Source organism: Macadamia integrifolia, chromosome 2, assembly GCF_013358625.1.
Source record: "Macadamia integrifolia cultivar HAES 741 chromosome 2, SCU_Mint_v3, whole genome shotgun sequence".
Classification (NCBI taxonomy): domain Eukaryota; kingdom Viridiplantae; phylum Streptophyta; class Magnoliopsida; order Proteales; family Proteaceae; genus Macadamia; species Macadamia integrifolia.
Window position 1 is genome coordinate 6,039,416 of NC_056558.1, and position 25,605 is coordinate 6,065,020.

Consider the following 25,605-nt stretch of genomic DNA (forward strand, 5'->3'; position numbering starts at 1 on the left):
AAAAAAAAAAAAAAGAAAAAAAGAAAAAAGAAAAGGAGTAGCAAGAAGAGAGAGTCGACGAAGAAGAAGAAGAAGACGAGATGAGAAGAGAGAGGCAGCGACATACCTGAGTTGAAGCCGTCGCGAGTCACCCATCCCTTCATCGGAGTCGCAATGTCTCCCTCCTCCTTCGTCGATTCCCTTGGGTCGATTACAAGAACTCCCACTGCTGGTTTCATCTCTAAGCAGGAGGACCGTTTTTGTCGGTAATCCAAAACCTACCCCATTTTTTTATTTCTCTTTCCACTTTCCCCCCATTACCCCTCTTTTATTTATTAATTCCTTCTATCCCTCATTTTTTCCTTATTTACATTTAGCTCCCTGCCCACACTTGATATCCTTTGTGGTTTACTTGAATCTCAAGTAATTGCAATTCTGCCCTTCCCAAAATATATATATATATATATATTTACTATTCTACCATATATTCTTGAGTGCTATTTTGTTAATCATCACCATGGTAGCCAATAGTGAAGTTGTTCAACAACTGAATTCTTATAAAGGAGAAACTGATACAAAATTTGATGCTCTCACTAACATGGTCACGTCCCTAAAAACAATGGTGGAATCTATGCAAGTTTCTATTGATCGTTTGGTGGCAGCAGATAAAGGAAAGAGTCCCATTCAGTCTGGGGATTCGTCCAACACCACCCCACAGGATCTGCCAGTAACACCACCACCACTACCACATCATACACCACCACCACCACCTCCACCACCATATGGGATTGGTAGACATGATGATGGAGCAGAAAGAGCAGCAAAACTGGATGTCCCTGATTTTTATGGAGACAATAATCCAGAATTGTACCTTGACTGGATTCACAGTTTAGATACATTCTTCAGATGGTACGGGTTGACTGAGGCTCGAAAGATCCTATTTGCAGAGGCCAAACTGAAAGGCACGTCTCGAGTCTGGTGGATCAAGCAACAACAACAGAACCGAACCCGAGGCATTGGGTTGGTCACTACTTGGGCTGAAATGTATGAAGTTATGAATCGACGATTCTTGCCTTCTGATTACAAGCAACGCATGCATCTCAGGTTTGCACAGTTGAAACAAGAGAATTTGACCGTTGAAGAGTATGTTGCTAGATTTTATTATTTGGCCACTCGTTCTGACTTTGAGTGGGATGAAGAAGTCTTAGTGGCCCAATTTCGCAATGGTTTGCACCCTCAACTTAGTGCTGCCCTTGCATCTAGTCGACTACCTACAATGGAAGACGCCGTACAAGTGGCATATCAGGTTGAGGAAAGTCTGAAACGCCCATACAACCGGAGAAATTTTGCAGATACTTTTTCTCGAGGTACTAGTTCCGTTTGGCAACAGTCTCCTACCCAAGAGAGGTCATCTAGCAAGCCACAGGCAAGTGCTACATCTATGGCCTTCACGACCTAGTCGGCCGTATTCTCCACCTCGACATGTTTCTGAAATGTCATCTTCACGGCCTACTCGCCCATATTCACCCCCTCGGCGTGGTTCAGATAAACCTTCTGATTCTTCAAAATTTACAGTTTGGTGCTACTCATGCCATGGATTTGGACATATCAGTGCTCAATGTCCCAGCCGTTTGGTTGCTTTTATTGATAAGGATTCTCCTATACCATATATTCCCGAAGAGCAACTTGGTTCTGACACAGTTGATTTAAGAGAAGAGCGTGCAACAGGTGAAGTCAATGACACTCTCAGTGATGATGACCAACATCCTTTTTATGTCATTCGTCATGTGTTGACTACTCAGAAGGCCACTAAAAATGAAGATTGGTGCCGTAGTAGTATTTTTCAGACTCGTGTGAAGTGCAATGATCAGTTGCTAACCTTGATCATTGATGGAGGCAGTTGCACTAATGTTGTCTCTGAAGACGTTGTTCGTAAGCTGGAATTGAATACAGAACCACATCCTAGTCCTTACAAGGTTGCTTGGGTGAACAACACTAATCTCAAAATCACAGATAAGTGCTTGGTCACATATTCTATTGGTGGATTTAAGGATACAGTCCAATGTGATGTCCTCCCTCTGAAGGTGTGCCATATCCTTCTTGGTTGACCTTGGTTGTTTGATAAGAAAGTACAGCATTGTGGCTATGCCAATACCTATGCCTTCAAGCATGCCCACAAGACTATGAAGTTTCATCCTGCCAAAGATCTCCCTGAAATTAAGCTCAAGAAGATGGTGGGATCGTTCCTCATTCAGCGTATTCCTTCAGACGGTCTCCTCGGTCCTTTCCCTAACTCGACGGAGTCGAGTTCTTTTCAGAGGAGGAGAGTTGATGCAGATATGGCTGCCCTTTCTTGGTTGGACCAGCATAACCGGCTTTGGAAGCCAAGAGCCAAGAAGAACCGGTCCAGCCCAGGGTTTTGGTCCAACAAGGGTTGGAAATAAAATTAGTAGTTTACTTAGTATTTTATTTCATGCTTTTATTTTCGAGACTTGAACGTAGGAGTAGGATTTACTTCCTTGCTTTGGTTTCCTTTTTATAGTTGTTTCCTAGTTTAGGCTAGTTTCCATTTCAGTTAAGTTTCTAATTTCATGTTCCTATTTTCCTATATATTGGCTGTAATCGATTGAAGATTTAGAGAGTGATTTTGATTATTGAATAAATGTGTTGAGTGTGATTCTCCTTTTTCCCCCTCTACTCTGATTTCCCTTTCTTCCCTAAAGGTTCTCCATCAATGGTGTTATTAGTTGCATTCTAGTATACTTTGTTATGAACTTTGATTTATTATTAATAAAAAATATGATTTAAAATTACAGAAAAAATTATAAAAAGTGGGGGATTAATATGTAATAGCTACAAGTTATTGAGTAGCTCTTAATGCATGCATTCTTTACATTTATAGTGTTTTGAATAGTTACGTACTATTTACTAATTCATGCACAAACACTTTTATGTTATAGTGTTGAAGACTTGAAGTTGGGGAACAATGTCTACTTCTCATGGTGGTGATATTACATGGTTACATGGGGATCCTATGTCCGCTGATAAGAAAAAATCAAGGTGTAGGTATTATCAGAAGATGATAAATTTTGGAGGTGCTATTAGGTTGAAGCAGCATTTGGTTGGGGGGTATAAGGATGTTGCCAAATGCCCCCAAGCACCATATGAAGTCATAAAAGATGTACAATGTAGTCTAAGAGGTGGAATGTTAAAGAAGGCAAAGAAACAAATGTTGGACCAAGAATTCAATGAGGCAGTTTTAGAGAGTCATCCTCACCCAACAGCAGTGGATGTTGACTCTGGTGACTCTGATAGCGATTACAACCCACAATTAGGTATGTCAAGGGCAGAATAGAGAGAATTACAAAAAGTTAAGGCAGCGAGCTTGGTCTCTCATCAAATAGAAAATGTTAGGAGGGTAGAGATGAAGAGAGGAGCATGTGGCTCTGGTTCTAGAGCAGTTGCATTAGATGTGCCTCCCACAGAGGGAAGAATGAACAATAAGCGAAGGAATGTGGATGTGCCTCAAGGAGAGCTCAGAGTGTGAGGGCTGCCACATCTCCATCACCACCTCGAAGAGATCTTGATGAGAGGCAACATCCCTGGTTATTTAGACAACAGGATACATATCAAAGAACCATAAAGCAAGTTTGAGGTACATGGAAACAATAACTTGGGAATGCAATGTCAATTTTTTTTTTTTCTATAATAGCATCCCAGCTAATGCTGCACAAGGGACATTACCAGGCCATGATTGACATTGCAGGAAGGGCTGGTCCAGGAACAAAGGGGCCCAATCCTTATGAGATGATGAATGTTTATTTGCTTTCACAGAAGGAGTTAGATGAGTACATTACTGGCTTGAAGACACAGTGGGCACGATATGGAGTTACCGTGATGTGTGATGGTTGGATTGGACCAACTAGACAGTCCATCATCAACTTCATGGTGTATTATGATGGGAAGACTGTATTCTTAAAGTCTGTTGATGCATCCAAAGAGAAGAAGGATGCAATATACTTATACAAGTTGTTGAAGGATGTTGTCACAGAGGTGGGGCCTGAGAATGTTGTTCAGATTGTCACAGACAATGGGAGCAACTTCAAGAAAGCGGGGGAGAGACTAATGAATAAGAAGAGCAAAAACATCCATCTTTTTTGGACACCATGTGCTGCCCACTCTATTGACTTAATGCTTAAAGAAATGGCGAAGAAGTCTTTGGGAGCAGGTGTGGTTGAACGGGCAAGACAAGTGACCACATTTGTTTACAACCATGGATTTGCTCTCGCTTTGTTAAGGGAAAAATGTGGTGGAGAGTGGAGACTTGGTAAGGGCAGGTATGACCCAATTTGCAACCAACTACATTGCACTGAAGAGCTTTCAAGATAAGATGGTTAGTTTGAGATCCATGTTTGCCAATAAAGAGTGGTTTGAATGGAGGGAATCGGGTTCGCTAGGTGGTATTGCAGCATAGACTACCATCTCTAGTGAAAGATTTTGGCAAGATGTGAAGAGGGTTCTTCCTATAATTGGCCCAATTGTAACTGTCTTGAGGTTGGTAGACTCAGAGAAGCAGCCTACCTTACCATATGTGTATGCTGCAATGGAGAAAATGAAGGACAAGGTGAGAGCATCTATCCCTAAGGGTGCAAAATCCTACATCAAAATTATTGAGGAGAGATGGGAGAAACATTTGATGCATCCACTGCATAAAGGTGGTGAGTTTATAAACTTAACTATTAAAGACTTACTTTACACATTACAGTTAATGACAAGTTACTTATGGAATTTGCAGCGTATTATTTCAATCCTAAGTTCTATTACAAGTACGATCTAGGAATGGATGATGAATTGATAGAAGCAGTGGAGCTTGTGGTGGCAAAGTTGGTCCCTATAGCTAATCTACAGGCATCATGCAACATTGAGGTGGGTTAATGTTTAAGATATATAAACTTATATGTTATAGACTTATAGCATTCCAAGTGTTGAAGTACATACCGTATTGTGTACTAACTTGTATTCAATGTTTGAAATATGTGTAGATGAAGGAATTCAGGGATGCTAATGGGAGTTTTGGTAGGGCAGTGGCAGTGGCAGTGGCTGGGAGACAAACTATTACCCCTGGTAAATGGTGGGTCCTATGGAAAAGATGCACCTAAGTTGAGGAATATAACAATCAAGGTGCTCTCCTAAACTTGTTTTGCATCTGGATGTGAGCGTAACTGGAGTACATTCTCACTGATCCACACCAAGAGGTGAAACCGACTAGGTCATGAAAAGCTGCAGCAATTGGAGTTTGTGCATTACAACATGAGATTGAAGATGCAGCATATACGTCGAGGCCAAGAGGGTAGCAGTGAGCCAATTGAACTTGCTAGCATTTTCCAAGAAGACTCAGTTGAGGAGGATGATCCCTTATACCAATGGGTGAAGGATCGAGGCGAGCCACTTATGGATTAGCCTTGGGGTAGGCCCGACCCTGTGGTAGCTAGTCAGATCGGTACGGACGTGGATGAGTATATGTCTCAAGAGGGCCGTGTGCTTTCACAAATACCTAGGCCTTTCGAGACCCAAGCTACTGGGGTTGATGTGGAGCCTGAAATTGTTTGGTCACAGTCCAGTGATGATGATGATGGTGGTGGTGGTGATGGGGGATGTGGAGGTGGTGGTGGTGGTGATGGTGTTGATGGGGATTGTGGTGGTGATGGTGATGATGATGGTGATGGTGATGGTGATGGGGATGGTGGTAATGATGGTGGTGATGGGGGGTTATGCGAGAGGTACCATTATATTGAACCGGATCAAGAACAGGTGTGGTTCACAGGAGAGATTCAGTTCACTCATGCCACACAGGACATGGACCATGGTGTACGTTCACCTGCACCCGCACCCGCACCCGCACTCGCACTCGCACCTGCACCCGACCCGCACCCTACAGGATGGGCTCACGTCCTCGATTCTTAGCTGGTGGAGAGGAGTAGGATAGTGTGGGGTCCATGGACATCTCTGTTAGGAGCTTGATTGACACATTAGGAGGCTTAAGCATGGAGAGTGGTGCTGGTACTTGTATTCTTAGGGAGCCATTGGATGCACTTTCAGCTATATATGGCATAGGGACAACCGGTTCAGACTATAGTCATTATAGTCAATTTGGCCAGTTTGGATACCCACAGCCACATGCCAACTCTTACCCCTCTGCCAGTGGGTATGGTGGTCAGTCACACAACTCACACTCCCAATCCCAGATTGGGTTAGGTTTTGTGGATAACATCTTTGGGGCTCCAGAGCCTTAGCCTTAGCCCCAGCCTCGGCCATACATTGTGATTCCTGTCCATCAAGCACCAAGTAGCAGCTATAGATCGTGTTTGAGCTCATTTAGTTTTAGAGATATTTACCCAAGGATTGGGTACCTCCAGTTTGTTGGTGATGATGTTTATAGGGCTGCTGTGGCTGACCTTGAGTATTACTTCCGTCAAACTATGACATGGCCAGCCTTTGTGATTCAATCAGAGCAAAACATAATTTAACATCAACAACAACAACATGGAGGCTATGATGATATGGCCCGTCACTCATTTCAGTACTAGGAGTCTTGGTTTCTAGGATGGAGATGTTATGTTTTTATGGCTTTATGTTTACTTGCTATGTTGTTAGTTGTTATATTACATTGTTACTTGTTAGTTGTTACTTGAATGTATGTGATTCATCAATCAACAATATGAATTAGAAATTATGGCTTTTATATATATTCTAATGATTAAGTTGTGTCAAAATGGTGATTGTGGAAGGTGGATTGATGAATATATCATACTAAATGAAGTGTTCGAAGATTCGTCGCATACTTACATAGGGTACATTGTCAAAGTACCATTTTGAGTTTTTTTTTTTGCAAATCTAATGTTTCCATTGTCGTTATAATGGCTAAAATAGGGTACATACACAGTTTCAGGGCCTATAAAGGCCATATGCCCACCAAGATCTACCAGCGAGTCGACCACCCGAAAAATACAAGGTTTCAGCGAGATCTCGCCATATCTCCTTTTTTTGGGATAGCGAGATGGCTGGTGAGATCGAGTTTTAAGACCTTGGCTGACAAGCTAGCCTATCCAGTCCAGGACTCTAGCCGGTTGAGCTACATTTGTTCCCCCTTGAGTCTGCTTAATTCATTATCATTCCCAACCCTTATTAAAGGTTAATAACTACCTGTTGGACCACTTTTCTTGCTGATTCTTCCAACACTATTGGCAGAAGGCACATGTACATGTTGGTCATTCTTCCCTTCTTGGCATTCTACTACTGCCAACCAAGCTAGTGTTGACCTCTCTTGCTTGTTACTCTTGCCTATTCAATAATCAATGTAAAGAGGTGAGATTAGGGTGTTACAGTTTGGGGGTCTAAATCCTCTCTAGTTCTCTTGGCACTGACATGTGGGATCATTCTGTCCTTTCATACAGTGGATCATGGCTATCAATAGGTCACTGGTGCTAACCATCTTTGGTGCATCACCTATTATCAAAAGTTCAAAGTTGACCGGATTAGGGTGTGGGTGTAATAGATTTGTTGTTCAGTTCCACGTCAAATCAGTCTTGAAAGTAGCAAGTTTCAATCCCTAGTTTGGTGTATTTTAAGGGAGTCATGAATGTGATATTAGCAACAAGGATTAGATTGCAGCAAAATTGAATAATCTAAAAAAAAGCACTGCCATTGGAATTGTTGGACAAGAAATAGAGTTTCAGAAAACAGTGGAGTACTTACTTGAATATTGATGGAGAAGAAGAAGAAGGAAGAAGAAGAAGATATGGCTAGGCATCCCACCTAACCTTGTATAATGGTCCTACCAGTCATTAAAGATATCCCACCACATAGCGTTGCATATCACAACAAATTTGAACCTCACAAAATAAAGAAAAGGCTCAAGCTAAAATCTCGTTAATCAAATTCGCGTGCAAGGCCATCTACTTTGATGTTACATCCAAAATCCAATCCCTTCATGCTCGTCCTGTTTCCAATTCCCTTAGAAACATCCATATCATTGGTTCATGGAACTTGCGGGTTGATCTCATCCCCAACCTTGATGTTACTTCCCCCCCAATTTTGTTGTTCTCCTTTAGCCTTGTTGTTTTGGCTTTGTTTATTCTTTTGATGGTTTTCCCCCGGGTTAGCTTCTCCTTGTTGGCTTAAGCCTTCCCTGTCCCCTTGTCCCCCTTGTATTATATTCTTCTCTTGGTAATGAATTATTTATTCATAAAAAAAAGAAAAGAAAAAAAAAATCGCATGCAAGGCTGGTCCTCCTTAAAAAATTATATAGAAGACTAAAAAACAGGCTCAAACACTAAAGAGGAAAGGCTTAAACCAATCCTTAACTAATAAGGTAACATAAACTGACTAGGAGACTAAAATAATGAAGGAAACTGACTCAAAACAAGATTGGGCTTATAGAATCCTAATCCGGCCTAACTAAAACACTTAATAATCCCTCTTTTGCTAGTCACTAGTATTTTTTGCTCCCCTTTTGGTGTTCCCCCCTTCTATTAGGGTTTTTTTCCTCTCTTTTGGGCTTGTTCCTTTATCTCCCCCTTCTCTTTCTTGTATATTCTTCTTTTGCGGTAATAAATTTTTTATTCATTAAAAAAAAAAGCACTTAATAGCAATTAAAATAAAGAAATAAAGACACTTAATAATTGATCCTGTATGCTTAGCCTCTACCCATATTATAGGCCCACTAAAGTGGCTCATTACAATGAATACACATTGGATCAAAGGGCCAACACGTACATAACCCAACCAAAGCTTATTTCTAATACAATAAGCCTATTTAGGTGATTATACTGCATCATTTTTACTCTTCAAATACTGTAAATTGGCGGAATATCTTTTTGGTTTATGCCATTGTACAGAATTTATTATTTATTAGTATTTTTTTAAAGTGAGTCCTGATGTGGACTGATTGCAACTATACAACATACTGAGTGCACATGACTGCAGATTGCTTCAAATGTAACTGATCAGTGTGCTCTTTTCTCTACAGATGCAGGATCCAAACTGCTTGGTTATGGTGGATAATTGCTATGGTGAATTCGTAGAAAGTATCGAACCTCCTATGGTGGTAAGTAGTGGGAATGTTTTTCACACCTTCCATCTGTAAAGGGCATAACAGCATCTTGTTAATGATGAGCAGGGTGCAGATTTAATTGCAGGCAGCTTGATAAAAAATCCAGGTGGAACTATCGCACCATGTGGCGGATACATTGCGGGGAGGGAAAAGTGGGTTAAAGCAGCAGCAGCTCGTCTTTCTGCCCCAGGTCTGGGGGTAGATTGTGGCTCAACCCCTGGGGATATAATGCGGGCATTTTTTCAGGGCTTGTTCCTTTCACCACAAATGGTTGGGGAAGCAATCAAGGTACAGGATTGATTGCTTCATGAGTTGAGTTTGGCTACCTGTTTCTTGTATTTGGCAATGAGTCCTTCCCTCCCCCTTTTTTCTGTTATCAGGGAAGTCTTCTGATTGCTGAAGTCATGGCATCTAGAGGATATAAAGTACAGCCACTACCTCGAGTACCCCGCCATGATACAGTCCAGGTTTCCTCAAAGACTATATCCTGTGTTTAAGATGCGCTGCTATGATGAGTTTTGTTTATTAGTCTGCTGTGAGCTTCACTTAGCTTTCTTAACCTGTTGCACTGGTTATGATATAGATATTAGTTATGTTTCTCTAAGGGTAGTTTAGTAATTTGTCTCATTATGTTTTATTTTCCTTTCCTCCTTGGCGAGGTATTTGTAATTTCCCTCCTTAGGAGGTTTGTGTAATATCTTGTAAATATATTAGTAAAGGATATATTGGTGTTAGTGAGATTTCTCTCATAACACACTATTCCAACATACCATTGATTTCTCCTCTTCTCCCTCTTCTACTTCTCCATCTTCTTCCTCATCTCACTTCTCATTGTTCCTCTCCATTCACATATTCTAACTTGGTATCAGAGCCTTGTTAGGTTAGTTTGAGAGTTGAGCTACTAGTCTCCTCCCTTCTTCTCTTCTCTTTGGAACCCTAGGTTACAAAGGGGTTCCAAGGAAAGGGCCTTTTTTGTAAGAATATTGAAAATACCTTGAGGGAGGCATGCAAAAAGACCATGGAGACACCAAGGGGAGTTTTTCTTTGAAGAAAGAGACACTTGCAAGTTGCAAGAACCAAAACCAGGCTTAGGTAAGCTCACCGCCAGCCCTGGAGTATTTTTCCCCTTTATCTCTCATCTGGTCAGCTTTGGAGCTGAAACCAGACCCATTTGGATTGCCCTAGGGCGTAGTATTAGCCCTCTTGGTCTCGTTGCAAGCCTCCTTGAGTTGGGCAGCCACAACTCAAAATATCAGTGCATATAGGGTACCGCCAGCCCTGTTTTTGGTGGTTTTTACCTCTAAAAAAGTGCCTGTGATGCTTCCGGTTGTTATTTGTTTGTGAGGTATGATGTCTAGGGCTATTGAGCTTCTATGTTATGATTCTACACCTTGAAGAAAGTAGATGGTGTGAATTCCTATGAAGTATATGCTTGGATTGGTGGCTGGATTTTTTTTCTGGTTCAGGGAAAGAAAGTTTTGGGTAGTGTGTATTCCCCACCTTGTGTGTGATCCTTTATCTACAATATGTCTGATGATAGTGGCCTTGGGGCCTGTTTGGAGATATTTCAACCAATGCATCGAGTGGTTTTACTCATTCTACCCCTATGGTTTTTGATAACCCATATACTCAGATCTCTATTGTGAAGTTGGACAACACCAACTATTTGGATTGGGCTCATTTTGTGAAGCTTTCCTTATGAAGTAGGGGAAAACTAGGGTATGTAATAGGTACCATTAAGGCTCCTAGCCCGGATGACCCAACATATCCAAAGTGGGAGATTGAAAACTCCACTGTTATGATATGGCTGATTTTTTCCATGAAACCTGAGATTGGAAGAAGTTTTATGAGGAAAGAAATTGCCAAGGATATTTGGGACAATATTACTAAAACCTTTAACCGTGTGGGTGACTCGACCAAGGTTTATCAATTACTTCAGAAGGTTAGTGGCATGAAGCAAGGAGATAAAACCATTTTTGAGTATTACGACACTGTCATTAGTCTTTGGGAGGAGTATAATTACTATAGAGACCTCCAACTGTCTAATTCTGAGAACGAAGCTAAGGTTTACTGGACACTTTAGAAGGAGCGGGTTCTTATTTTGCTTGGTGGGTTGAATCCCGAGTATGAGCTGATCCGGACACAAATATTGGGCCGGTCTCCACTTCCATCTCTTGATGAAGTGTGTAGCTATCTACAGAGTGAGGAGACCAGGCGGGTGGCCATGGCACATGCTCCTCCCCTTGAGCGGTCAGCTCTTACTACTAGCTCTCAGAAAGATTGGCGTGGTGGTGGCAGAGGCCAAGGTCCACCTCTTGGGGATGATAGATGCTGTGATTATTGTGGGAAGTTTGGGCACACCAAAGATAGATGACGGGTCCTTCATGGCTCTGGCGACGTAGTGGGGGAGCTAGAGCCCACAGTGTTGAGGCCGAGCACGCTACTACAGGGTCTACTCCTAGCCCACAGGCGGAGCACAGTTCCCTTACTAGGGAGGATATTGCAGCATTCCCCTGGGTCATGTCTCATCTGGGATGCTCATTCTCTTACAGTGCCAAATTCCTCAGCTTCCGTATTACAGGTTTCCTCATTTGCCCCCTCCACAGCACCGTCTTGGGTTATTGATTCTGGTGCTACGGTCATATAATTGGTATGTCCAATTATTATGATACGTACTCTATTTGTTCCGGTAGAGATAAGGTCAGGGTTGCTAGCTCCCTTTCCTCCATTTTTGGTAAAGGTAGCATTCCTATTACTTCTTCCATTTCTCTTGATTCTATTCACGTTCCTGACCTTACCCGTAATCTCTTATCTATGAGTCATTTGACAAAAGCCTTAAACTTTTGTGTTACTTTTTTTCCTTCTCATTTTCTCTTTCAGGATTTGGTGACGAAGAAGATTATTGGTAGTGGGCGTGAAGAGAAAGGACTCCACCTACTTGAACTTCAATCACCTCTTTTGGCTACAACTCAGTCTTATGTGTGTGGACGTACTGATAGCAGTTCTGTGGATTCTGTGATGTTGTGGTACCAATGTTTAGGACATCCATCTTTTGTTGTTATGAGGAAACGGTTACCTCATTTATTTACTTATTTTCTCAAATTCTCATGTCTTTCATTGTGAACCATGTATTTTTGTTAAACATTGTTGTTCCTTTTCACATTGTGCACTCTGATGTTTGGGGGCCCTCTACTACTACCTCTTTACTTGGTTTTCGCTACTTTGTTTCTCTCGTTGATGATTTTTCCTATGCTACTTGGACTGTTCTGATGAAGCACAAGAGTGATGTGTATGATGCCTTTTAATTTTTTATTATATGGTATGTACACAATTTGACACCAAAATTAAAATTATTCGTTCTGACAAAGGGGGGAGTATATATATATGGTGGTCTTCAAGACTTTTTTTTACCGACCATGGCATTATCCATCCGCTAGCTTGTGTTGACACATCCCAACAAAATGGGGTAGCTGAGAGTAAAAACCGCCATTTGTTGGAGGTCAGTAGGAGTCTTCTCTTTGGCATGCATGTTCTTAAAACCTTTTAGTCTGGTGCTCTCCTTACTGCTGCTTAACCGTATGCCAACACAACTCCTTGGCTCCAAAACTCCCTTAGACATCTTGTCTTCTCAGTCTTCTTCTTTCTCTCTTCCCCCCAAAGTGTTTGGGCGTATCTGTTATGTCCATGTTAATAAGTCTTCTTGGACTAAATTAGACCCCAAGACACTTAAATGTATCTTTGTTGGCTACTCTTCCACTATCAAGGGATACAAGTGCTATCATCCTTCTTTCAGACAAATGCTTCCCTCTAAAGATGTCACCTTCCTTGAGTCTGCTCATTTTTTTCTCTCCTCAGCATCCTTTTCAAGGGGAGCATAATGGAGGTGAAAAGGTTACTAATGAGATCCCTTTTCTTTCCCGCTTCCTATCTCTCCTTTTATGCTTGATATTGGGAAACACAAAGAGGTGGATATTATTGATGTTGGTGATCATTCAAGAGGTGGTTCAGGTTTAGGTAATGAAAATGAGACCATTGTGTATATAAGGAGGAACAAGAAGACTTGCCAAGAGTCCTCTTTGAATCAAACTCCTGAGATCCACCCTTCTCAGTTAGGTAATATCCTTCCTTCCATATCAGAGTTAGCTCTTCCTATTGCTATTAGGAAGGGAAAGAGAGCTTGTACTAATCCTATAGCTCAACTTGTTTCTTATGACTCTCTATCCCCTACTGGTGTTACATTTACTATTGCCCTCTCATCTGCTTCTATTCCCAAGAATATTTTTGAAGCTATGTCTAACCCAAAGTGGAAGCAAGCCATGATTGAGGAAATGATGGCCTTTGAAAAAAATTGTACCTGGAAATTGGTTGACCTCCAAAGGGGATAACTCCAGTTGGATGCAGGTGGGTCTACACAATCAAGTATCGGACAGATGTTACTATTGAGAGGTACAAAGCACGGCTGTTGGCAAAAGGATACAGTCAAGTGTATGGGATTGACTATCAGGAGACATTTGCTCTTGTGGTTAAGCATAACACCATAAGGGTCCTTTTATCTCTGACAGCTAATAAGGATTGGCCATTGTATCAATTGGATGTGAAGAATGCCTTCCTACATGGCAACTTAGAAGAGGATGTGTATATGCAAACTCCTCCTGGCTTTAAGTTCCCTTTAGCTGCGGGATAGGTGTGCCTTCTCAAGAAGGTCCTGTATGGTCTTAAGCAATCTCCAAAGGCTTGGTTTGAAAGGTTCCGACAGGCCATCCTGAAGAATGGCTATTCCCAAAGTCAGGTTGACCACACTCTGTTAACTGAGCGTGATAATGGCACCATTATAGCTTTGATTGTCTATGTTAATGACATTGTGGTAACTGGAGATGGCAAAACTGAGATAGCGAATTTGAAGAACTATTTAGCCCAACAGTTGGAGATTAAGGATCTAGGATCCATAAAGTATTTCCTGGGGATTGAAGTGTCTAGATCCAAGGAGGACATAAATATATGCCAAAGGAAGTTTATTCTAGATCTCTTGAAAGAAATAGGAATGTTGGGCTGCAAGCCTGCATGTTCTCCTACTGAGCAGAATTATAACCTGGGGGAAGATGCTGACCCTTCTCTTGTTGATGCAGGGAAATATCAAAGGCTACTTGGGAAGCTTATTTCTTTGTCCTTGACTCGTTTAGACATTACTTATGTAGTGGGGGTGGTGAGTCAGTTTTTGCATGCTCCCAAGAGTGGGCAGTTGGATGCGATTTACCACATCCTCCGGTACTTGAAGTCCTCTCCAGGAAAAGGACTACTTTTTGCCAAGCATAACCATATGAGGATAGAAGGCTTCACTGATGCAGATTGGCTGGCTTAGTCTTTGGTAGGAGATCTACGTTAGACTATTGCACATTTGTAGGTGGAAACCTAGTTACATAGCAGAGCAAGAAGCAATCTGTGGTGGTTCGGTCTAGTGTAGAGGCAGAATTTAGAGCCATGGTTATGGAGTGTGTGAGCTTCTCTAGTGTTGGTTCAAGAATTGGGTTTTGATACTGAGGCACCTATGAAGCTTTATTGTGACAACAAGGCTGCCATAAGTATAGCCCACAACCCTGTGCATCATGACAGGACGAAGCACAAACACAAACATTTCATTAAAGAGAAGATTGGCACTGGTTACATATGCACACCTTTTGTGAGGACTGAAGATCAGTTAGCTGATATCTTCACAAAGGGTCTTCTTCATCATCAGTTCAGTTCTCTACTGTCTAAGCTGGGAATGCATGATATTTATTCTACAACTTGAGGGGGAGTGTTAGAGATATTAGTTATGTTTCTCTAAGGGCAGTTTAGTAATTTGTCTCATTATGTTTTATTTTCCTTTTCCTCCTTAGGGAGGTATGTGTAATTTCCCCCCTTAGGGAGGTTTGTGTAATATCTTGTAAATATATTAGTGTTAGTGAGATTTCTCTCATAACACACTATTCCATCATACCATCGATTTCTCCTCTTCTCCCTCTTCTAGTTCTCCATCTTCTTCCTCATCTCACATCTCATTGTTCCTCTCCATTCACATATTCTAACTGGTTATTGATCCGATTAATTAGAGTGAATTAAAATGTTTTGTGGCTTTGAATAGAGTTGAATGGTGAAATAGGATTCATGTTGATCCCATTTAGTTGGGATGAGCCTTAGTTGATGTGAGTAAAGATGTAAATGCTTTGCATTCTTAATGATAATGAATATGATGCCATGCATTTAATGGTTGCATTACATTTACAATTTGTTTTTATTATAAGAAGTTCCTCTGCTTTCTTGCATTTGTAAAAAATGGCCAGTGCACGAGGCTCTCGCTGCTGTGGGGTCTGGGGAAGGTCATAATGTACGCAGCCTTACCGCTGCTTCCCAGATTCATGTAGAGGCTGTTTCCTGACTTTAATCGGTGACCGCTAGGTAGCAATGGAACCACCTTACCATTGCGCCAAGGTCTGCCCTCTGCTTTCTGGCCTTTCTAAGTTCTAAAAATGAGGTAAGTTTTCTTGGTTGGCTGTTCAGGAAAGCTTCCTCAAGGGCCCAAATATCTGCCATGTGGAAGCTGTAAATATTCAAATTTTGTGAACATATTTTATCCATTTCATCATATATAGTTTAGGAGGCTTCAACAAGATTTGATTTTCTTACATAAAAATTATAGCTTTAGAAATTGGTTGAAAATTCAACTTTGGTACCATTGGGCAACTTGAGTTAATCCATTGAAAATGAAATAATGGAAGTACTGTCATGGTGCGCCTTACAATAGAGATGGGACCCAAAACGTGACATGTAGCTAATCCAAGAGGTTTGACCAAAGGAGCCCCCCACATGGGTCAAGAAGGATGGACTGTCAAGGAAAGGTTCCCTTGATGGAGGGGGGCTTGTTTTGGTTCTTTCCCTCTATAAATTTTTAGCAGCTAAATAGTTGATGCAGCATAACATATATCTTATATATTATCTCAATCATTCAGTTTCTGGTAATAGGAAAAATAAGACCACGAAAATTCTAGACTACCTAGAGTGTAAGTTGAGGATAATGATGAGAAGTGAGGAATCAAATATCCCTGGTAGAAGCAACCAACCAGCTTATTATCTTCTTTTGGTAATAATAACATTGATACTTTGCTAAAACCCTTATGCTATCTCTAGCTCAGTTTTTGTTCGTTTATGATTCTGGAGAATATTGTGAAAATTCATAATTATTTGAAGGTCACTTTGGTGTCCACTAATTGTCAGCTCATCCACCCAATAAGAGGAATTAAATAGGCAATCCCTGAAGGAAAAAAAAAAAACTAGAAACAGTACTAAGGCTAATTTTGTTTCAATGCAATGTAGTGAAATATTTTTGAAAATTTAGTTAGTCTGGCTAGGTAAGTCTTATTAGTTCTTTAAATGAGGTACTTGATATTGTAACTTATGCTAAGCTTTATTTCTGGAAAATGACCTGCATAATTGTAAACTGTATGGCATTTTCCCCTAAAAGTCAGAGAACAAAAGCTGTTCGGTTCTGATGTTTATCTTATCCATATACTTATAATGTCGATATAGGTGCGGTAGAACACTAATTCTTGGAAAAAAAAAAAAAGAAGTCAATATTGTACTTCAAAAAATTGGAGCCTAAATTTCTCCCCAGATTTGCATCAACATTTAAGAGCTACAACTGAACTACTCTTTTCAAACTTGATTGGTCTTGAAGAGTTTTTCCAACAAGCAGAATATCACCCAAAATGGACATGGGAGAACAAAGTTTTTCTTCCCAGAGGTAATAGCACTGTTTCTTAGCATATATGCCAACCAATTTGGTGATAATCCCCTCCCTCCCCGGGTCTCCATAATGAACTGTAAAGTGCTTGTCTCTCGCTTTTAGAAACAGTTGATGGCATTGCTGGTACATTGGTTTTAGCTAGTTCAACAATAGTATTCTCAGAAAAGATTCAATTTTAATTTTGAGTATCATCTCCTTATTTGACAAGTCTAAGTCAATAGCATTACTGGCTATTAATTTTGGTTTTTAGTCTATTTGTTATCTAACTAGGAAAGATTTGTCAAGAAGAGAGACAATTATTCTGCTGCTTTTCAGGCAGTACAACTTGGAAAGCATGAGCTTCTACTTGCTTTCTGTGAGGCTGTACAACGAAGCTGCCCAGTGGGTTCTTTTATCAAACCGGTTGCTGGTTCAACTCCTGGATATGCATCAGAGGTTTGTCCATGTTGACTTCTTTATTTAGTAAAACATCTTCTTTTCCTTTTCTTTTTTTTTTTTGTTTTGTTTAACCACCTATCCCAAAGCTGAAGCTGTTAGGAAAGGACCACAATAATGGATATCAACACAAAAACAACCTTACTCATATGCAGGCCTATACAGTATAAACACATGGCTCTGCATGTGATACCATCACATGGCACCGAGGGTCTTGGGGTCATAGTTGGCGATGCCTAGGCGTCCAGGCGCTTTGGTTGCTTTGTTGGAGTTGCCTTGCATCCAGGATACCTAGATGATGTGACAACTATGCACGAGGTGTAGGGGCACAATATCACACAACACAAACCTCTTGCAATTACCGGGGATCGAACACTGGACCTCCTAGCTCTGATACCATGTTACATACTCATATTCCCAAAGCTTGAGCTGATAGAAGAGGTCCACAACAACGGATCTAAACACAAAAACATTTTTGATGGATGAAAATTAGGAATCTGTCCATATTTTTTGGAAGGCTTAAAAAAAATTATTTATTTATTTTGTTGTTTTTATTTTTGTCACTTGTATTTTTCCTTTTCTTGTTGTGGGTTCTGTATCTTATGGTTGAGATCCTCTTTGGCTATTCTTTGATTTACTCTCTTTCTCTTTTATCTATTATGTTTCATTTTTACAATATATATATATATATATATCTATGTATATATATATATATTACTTGCACGAGTCCTAAATGTACCCATTCACCTGGAATACCAAGAACTGATTGCACAAATAAATGCTTTATGGCCCTGAGGTAGTGGGTTAATATGTACTTCATAGAATAGAGATGTACTTGTAGGGCATCAGTTGTTGTGATCTTTGAACACATTTAAGAGGTAGGAAATCTAATTTACGGATTATGGAGACCAGTCTTTGTCGTTGTTGCCAAGGCAATGCCTTGGCATCCAAGCACAACTAGGTTTCCTAGCATACAGGCCCCCTCCAATGCCTTGGGTCTCCTAGGCACCGTGACAACTATGGTCTTTGTTGTGTAAGTGGTACACATGAAAGAGGTGGGTGGCTCTTTTTCATGGATACACCTATGGTATAATGGGACACAGTGTGTAATAGGGTCATGTGAGCGGATATGTTAGATGTAAGAGTATTCTTGTAATTTGGCTAAGTATCAGTAATAATATTGAGTGGAGAGATGTCACAGCTCTCTAACTCATTCTTGCAATCTCTTCTCTTCTCCTCTCATTTCTTTTTGGTACTACTCATAACTGCAACTTGGTATAAGAGCATTATGTTCACAGGTTTGAGAGTTAATTGAGAAAGTTAACCATGTTCTGCTCTCACTTTGTGACTCTAGAATACTAACGGTTTCCAGAGAAGGGAACAACATTTGAGGATCTGAATCAAGACCCAAAGCATCACATTTGGAGAGTTGTTGGTGGATTTGAAGTTGCCAAAGATTAAATTGAAGATATTGGTAGAATAGCACGACCACTAGCTTTGGGAGCCAGTTCACTTTTCTCTGTGATCTGGTATCGGTTGGAGATGAAAGCTGGACCATTTGAGTCGCCATTGGGTCCCATCTCAAGAACTGCTTTCCGCTGGTAATACTTGGCTATGTTTCTACTGTCCCAAACTCTGTATGCTATTATATAGCTGACATACCTGCAAATATTTGCTGTTTTTATGCTGTGAGTAGGTAATGTTAGCTAGTAGATGATTCTATTTGTGAGCTACGATAGTTGAAGATCGAAGGTTGTAGTAACTTTGTGTTTTTGCTGGGAAATGGTTATTTGGTTGGAAATTCTATATGTTTGTGATATTTCTGGTTGACTGGAGGTTAATATTATTCTGTTGGGAAGAAGACTGGGTAGAGTGTGAACTCTCCATCTGGTTTGGGTATCCAACCAGCTTCTTGTGTGTAGATGTGAACCATGTTTGAGGTCAATGAACCAATGGATTCTTCAGTTGGTAGTTCAAGTAATCTAAACCCCAGTTTCCTTGTTTGGGAAAGCATAAATACTTAGATCCTTTGTCAATTTGGACAACACCAATTATCTTTTTTTTGGATGAATAAATAAATTCACTACCAAAGAGGAAAAGAGTATACAGGGGAAAAAAAAAAGGAGGGGGGATCAGAAACAACTAGACACAGGGTAGGGGCCCTTCAATAGAACAAGGATACATTTGTTTGGGGGGGGGAGATTCTAGATAAGGGAAGGCCCCATGACACAATAGTGAGCCTGTTCCTTGGGGTATTAGGGACTGATCAATGGTTAAGACAGCCAAGTTTGTAGCTAACATCAAAGTAGATGGCTTTCCAAATCTAATTAAAAGAGCTAGAGTTGGAAGTCATTCTACGAAGATTGTGCTTCATCCAGATGTGATTGATTGTAGCACAAAAGGCGAGCTTCCCAGTTGTATCACAAATGGTAGATCCACGAAAAGTCATGTCAACCCAGATCCAGTCTCTACTCAACAGAAAGATAGGTCTACAGAAAGGCCAGCTGTTACTATGGTCTCTCTTCTAGATAGTGGAAGAGAAGGGGCAGGTGAAGAAAAGATGGTCGACATCTTCAATGCCATTCCAACAAAGGCAGCAGGAATGATAGACCTGCCTGTGTCTGTGGATAAGGAAGGATTGCGTAGGGAGGCAGTTGGACAGAGCTTCGCCAAACAATGAAACTATGGAGGGGAAGTGGCTTTTAAACCAAATGATGTTTCTCCAAGGGATGAGAGGGCCTTTGGAGTGAATGAGATCCCAAATAGAGGCCGATAAGAATCGTTCCAAGTTGGACATGGTCCAGACAACTTTGTCATCCCTTCTTTTGTGGCCGGGGGGAATGGGAGGAAGGGAGGCCCAAAGGTCCGCAAGAGGAGGAGAGGAAAGAGGAGGGGACCAATTGCCAAGTGATATAATGGAGGAAACTTTTGGCAGTTCTACTCAGGCCATAGGAGTAGATAATCCTTGGAGTTAATAGGGGAAGGAGGATACCAGATGGGTGCCAAGGGTATTTGTGAGTTGCTTTGCTTTGGATACCTATGCTATTATATTGTGACAATAAGTCAGCCATCAATATTGCACATAATCCAGTCCAGCATGATCGCACAAAAAATGTTGAGATTGACATGCATTTTATCAAAAAGTTAGAGCAAGGCCTCATATGCATTCCTTTTGTGAGAAGTGAAGATCTGTTAGGAGATATTCTTACAAAGGTACTTAGTAGTAAAGTTTTTTATTCTATTTTGTGTAACTTGGGCATGTGTGATATCCATGCATCAACTTGAGGGAGAGTGTCGTAATAATGGGTTTTAGGGTAATTTATGGTCGTAACTAAAACAGACCCTTAAGTCCCTTTAGGGTGTTTTATTTCATTATAAATAGAGAGGCTAGTGTCAAGTTAGAGACACAAGTCATATTCTCCCTAAATCAATACTAACCAATTTAGGAAACAAAGTACTAGCCAAAGTCTAGCCTAATTAGGAAAGAATAAAACAAAGATAAAGTCAATAACTAATCTTGATAGGGACAAACCCGCTTATTATGACACATATCTTAACATTTTTCTTAAGTGTGAGTTCGAAAATCCTTCTTGTAGTCCTTTCCTCATCCTTTTAATTGGGGGGGGGGGGGATCAGGGATCAGATTTTGTTTCTATTACCTTCAACTTGCACCAAATTCAATTATTGCTGGATCAGTCATTAGTCCCCTCCACCCTTTTGTCATCCCCTGCATTTGAACCAAGTAATTTGGCTTCCCTTTTTTACCAAAAAAGTTTGGCTTCTCTTTCATTGTGTCACTTGCTGGGGCTGCTCTAAGTTCTTATGCATCATTTATCATTTCATTATTCTTGCCACTCATGCATCTCAATTCTCAAATAAATATCTGATTTAGTAAATAAATATAAATTTGACCAAGATGTCAGGATTTTGGAAAAACAGAGTTTTCTTCTATGTCACTATTACAAGGAAACCCAGATGAGGCATGTCTGATATGTCATGAATTAGGTGGTATTTGCTCATGGAACCTTTATTGATGGGAGTACCAGTGAGCTTTCATGCGATGGACCATTGAGGGAGCCATTCTCGGTGTTCTGCCAGGTGTGTTTTCACTTCATATTTTCTTTTCTTTCTCTGGTGAAGGCTTTCCTGCCAAAGGTGGGAGCTGAGAAGAAGCATTTTTTTTTTTTTTATTGCTCTGCTGTCTCTGGGAATATTTAGATTCTGACGAATTGTTGTGCAAATAGAATAGGTAAATGTTAGGAATGCATGACAAATACTTTGTGAAGCCCGAGTGCTAATTCGTCTTTTGGGATTCATATGTTGTGAACCCTGAGAATCATGTCCTAAAAATACATTTTATTCAGGTCATTGATGCAGCTGAGTAGAAATTGTTCTACTGTCCTATATAAGTTACTGCTAATTCTGCAAATCAGGCTACACCAGCCAGAGCCTGCCTTGGCCTCATCCCACCCAAAAATTTGGCCCACCTGGGCAAGGGTTTGAGGCCATAAGTGAAGTTAATACTGACTGTCTACGGTGGCCTTGGCCCGCTCAAATCTGAAATTAATATTTATCTCAAAATTTAGGTTATTATATATTGCATAAAATATACAATATTGTTCATGTATACAATAAAAAGGGCCAGTTCATTACCCTGTCAAGAAATGCTCATCTTGATGTTTCACTTTTTTTGAGGCATGTGAAGGGCTTTTTTGGTCAAACTGACCATTGGATTGGAAATACCCCTCTTAATTAATTAAGTATTAAGTTTTGGTCCCATCTCTACTGTATGGTTCTCTCTCTTAGGATTTATAACTTTGTACTTCGAGCAATTGTATTGAAGTTGTCCAAAGTTGCTTAAATTGAATTTTCAAACCATATTCAAGCTTATATCCTAACATGGTGAAGTCTGATTAGTGTAAAATTTACTAGACTAATAAATGATCATATGGTCTGTGTCCAAAAATTTTGAGCACCAATAGAACTGCCACATGGCTGATATTTGGTCTATCAAGATAACCTTGAAGTTGCCAAAGTTGAATTTTCAGCCAACCTTTGAACTTTACTTTTCCATGTGGGAAAAGTGGATTTGGTAAAGCTTACCCAACTGATGGATGATGATGATGTGGACAACAGGTGGCAGTTTGAACACCATAAGAACTGCCACATGGTCGATATTTGGGATGTCCGTTAGCTTGTCTTGGCTGGCTGTCTAGGAAATAGATTATATGTTTATATGCTTGTAATTTTATATCTTATTAGCTAAATCTAAGTTAAGCTTCTAACATGTACTCTATGGGTTAGTGTTTCCTTCATTGGCAATGAAGGTATGGTGCTCCATTTGTGGCCCTAACATTCCTTGTTGCATCTCGTTAGGAGCACAAATTTTCTTCCTACAAAACCATCAAATCATCTTTTACTCTGTTAAAGTTACAACACAAATGCATTTTCGCATGTATTTAACTTCAAGAAATGGATGAGAAATCGAATTGTGCACAATTTTGGTGTAAGATAAAAATACAAAGGTAATAATACATGATGGGCTATATGATTGAGATGAGAATTATTTTTTGGATGAATAATAAATATATTAACTCGAAAAGGAAGAGACAAGAGACCCAGAGGGAAGGGGGGAGGAAGAGGGAAGGGGATATAGGGCTAGAAAGGTAGGGGAGGGAGAGGGATCTACACTGCCGAAGCATCTACCAGGGGGAACACAATGGTGGGGGGCAAACCACAAGATACAACAATGAGCCTGTTCCTTGTGGAGTCCTTTACAAGGTGGAGAAGGAGGAATGCAAGCTTAAAACCAAGATTCGAAAACTTGCTGAAATCTCGGATATTTTAGTTTTATTTTTTTCTACACAGTTTCGGTCATTTTGCTTATTCCGGCCGATAAAATGCACTATATCGTCGAAATTCCGCCATCTTGGTCATTTTGTTTCACTAATTTCGGCTACTTCAGCCATTAGCCCCTCAAAATGGCCAGCGAAACACATAGGAAAAAGTACACCATTTTGGCTTTGGTATTTCGGTGGTTGAAACCACCGAAACATTGAAAGGAAAATGAGTTCTTGAACCTTGGTTCGATGTAGAGGTCCCCTCGTCCCCGGGAGGAATACAGTTTGGTTCCAAGGCTATATCCCACATCACTCCACAGCTTGGCTTGCTCTGTCTAACAATCTTCCCACTCAGACTTTCTAGATTCACAAACATATCCAAGTTTCCCATGCCTATTGCCTCTGTTGGAATGGTATTGAAGATGTTAACCATCTTTTCTTTTCTTGTCCTTTTGCCTCTTCCATTTGGAACCGTGTCCTTCGTTGTTGTTGGCTTTCCAAAAGACTTTTGCTTCCCCTTTCGAGAGAGAGAGAGAGAGAGAGTGGATTTGGGTGGATATGACTTTTGTTAGTACCTCTATCTGTGATATCGTTGGTAAGCTTGCATTTTGCTTTTCAGTCAACCATATTTGGATAGAGCGAAATCTTAGAAGATGGTCTCCCAACTCTTGATCTTTAGATATGATTTGAAAATCCATCTTTTCGGTGTTAGTTATAAGCTTGCATCCCTCCCCCTCCGTCCTATAAAGGACTCCGTAAGGAACAAGCTCATTGTTGTGTCCTAGGGTTTGCCCTCCACCATTGTGTTACCCCCCCGGTAGATGCTTCGATTGTGTAGATCCCTCTCCCTCCCCCTCCCTTTCAGGCCTGTATCCCTTTCCCTCTCCCCCCTTCCATTTGGGTCTCTTGTCTTTTCCTTTTTGTGTTAATATATTTATTATTCATAAAAAAAAAAAAAAAAAAAAAAAAAAATCATCTCAACCGTATAGCCAATCATGTATTATTACCTTTGCATTTTCATTGAATGAGGTCCCACACAGAGAAGGAGCAAAACATGCTAAAAGACGCGTGGAGCAATTGAACTTTGTCCGCTCTACCGCGATGGCCTGGGGGAATAGGAGGGAGAGCCAACTAGAGATCTAAGAGAGGGGGAGGAGAAGTGGGGGGCACTAGACACCGTCAGAGATGATGGAAGCAACTAAAGCATCATGTGGAAAACCGGAAGAGTAAATGGATCTAGCAGAAACCAAGCTTTCAAGCATCCCTGCTGGATTCCAAGGGTCAAGCCAGAGAGAGGTGGAAGAGCCTTCTCCAATGATAGAGCTGATTGCCCCTAGAGCCTTGAATCTAGTAGTGAGAATTTTTTGCCACACCCAAGAAGCGTTAGGGGAAGGGGAAACAGTCATGGAATCCTTGCGGAGGAGGGAGTAAACCCAAGACACCCATATGCTCTTTTGCTTGGAGGCTTGCTTCCAGATAAGCTTGATGATGTCGGCTGAGTTGATATCATATATTTTTCGGATACCAAAACCACCTTCAGCTTTAGAGAGAGACAGAAGACCATCTAAGAGAATAAAGGAATTTTGCAGAGTCCACCCCTTTCCAAAGGAAGGAGCGAAGAATTGCTTCAGCAGCCTTAATAATGGATTTAGGGAGAGCGAAGATTCTGACTAGTAGCGGTGGCAAGATTGGAGAACAGATTTGACAAGCACCAAGCGACCTGCATAGGAGAGGAACTTGCCTTTCCAAAGCTGAAGCTTTTTCTTCATGAGATTTAACATGGGAGTACAATGATGTACATACAACTTGGTAGTGATGAGGGGAAGACCAAGGTATTTGACTGGTAGAGAGACAATGGTAAAACCCGTCAAATGAGCAGAAGAGCCTTGGAAGATTCGGAAACACCAACCAGGAAAAGGTGAGATTTAAGGAGATTGATATGGAGACCAGAGAGAGATTCAAAATGGTGAAGAGAGGACATGATAGACTCGATAGAAGAGTAATCAGCTTTGGAGAAAATTATGAGGTCATCTGCGAAAGCTAGATGAGTGATGTTAAGGGCCTTACATTTGGGGAGGGGGGAGATGATGTGGAGATCCGTTCTGGATTAGATGGATCTGGAAAAGACCTCAAGATATAGGGAGAAGAGGAAAGGGAAAGAGGATAGCCTTGGCGGATGCCTCTCGAAGAAGACAAGTGGCCTGCCGGAATATCATTCACCAAGAAAGAGAATTTGGGGGAGGAAATGCAGGAATGAATCCAATGGACAAAGACAAGAGGGAAAGATATCTGGTGCATAACCTCAGAGATGAAGTCCCATCTGATGGAGTCGAAGGCCTTATGGATATCAATCTTGAGAATAGATGCAGGAGAGAATGCGAATTCCTTTCGAAGCCTCTCACAATTTCATGACAAAGGATGATATTATCAGCGATACTTGTCCCAACAATAAAAGCAGA

General features: G+C 40.8%; 1 protein-coding gene across 6 annotated transcripts in view; it reads left to right on the plus strand.

Annotated features, from left to right (window-relative positions):
• Positions 1-25,605, plus strand: part of LOC122071582 (uncharacterized protein YnbB-like) — a 90,761-nt gene that overhangs the window by 51,034 nt on the left and 14,122 nt on the right. For 2 of the 6 annotated variants that reach the window (XM_042635969.1, XM_042635994.1), the window contains 5 exons: positions 9,008-9,085; positions 9,158-9,379; positions 9,472-9,558; positions 17,187-17,306; positions 21,312-21,404. In XM_042635969.1, the coding sequence (XP_042491903.1) occupies positions 9,008-9,085; positions 9,158-9,379; positions 9,472-9,558; positions 17,187-17,306; positions 21,312-21,404 (600 nt within the window). Of the gene's footprint in view, positions 1-9,007; positions 9,086-9,157; positions 9,380-9,471; positions 9,559-17,186; positions 17,307-18,660; positions 18,908-21,311; positions 21,405-25,605 lie in introns of all 6 variants that reach the window. The other 4 variants (XR_006138218.1, XR_006138214.1, XM_042635988.1 and 1 more) reach the window with 4 other exon arrangements.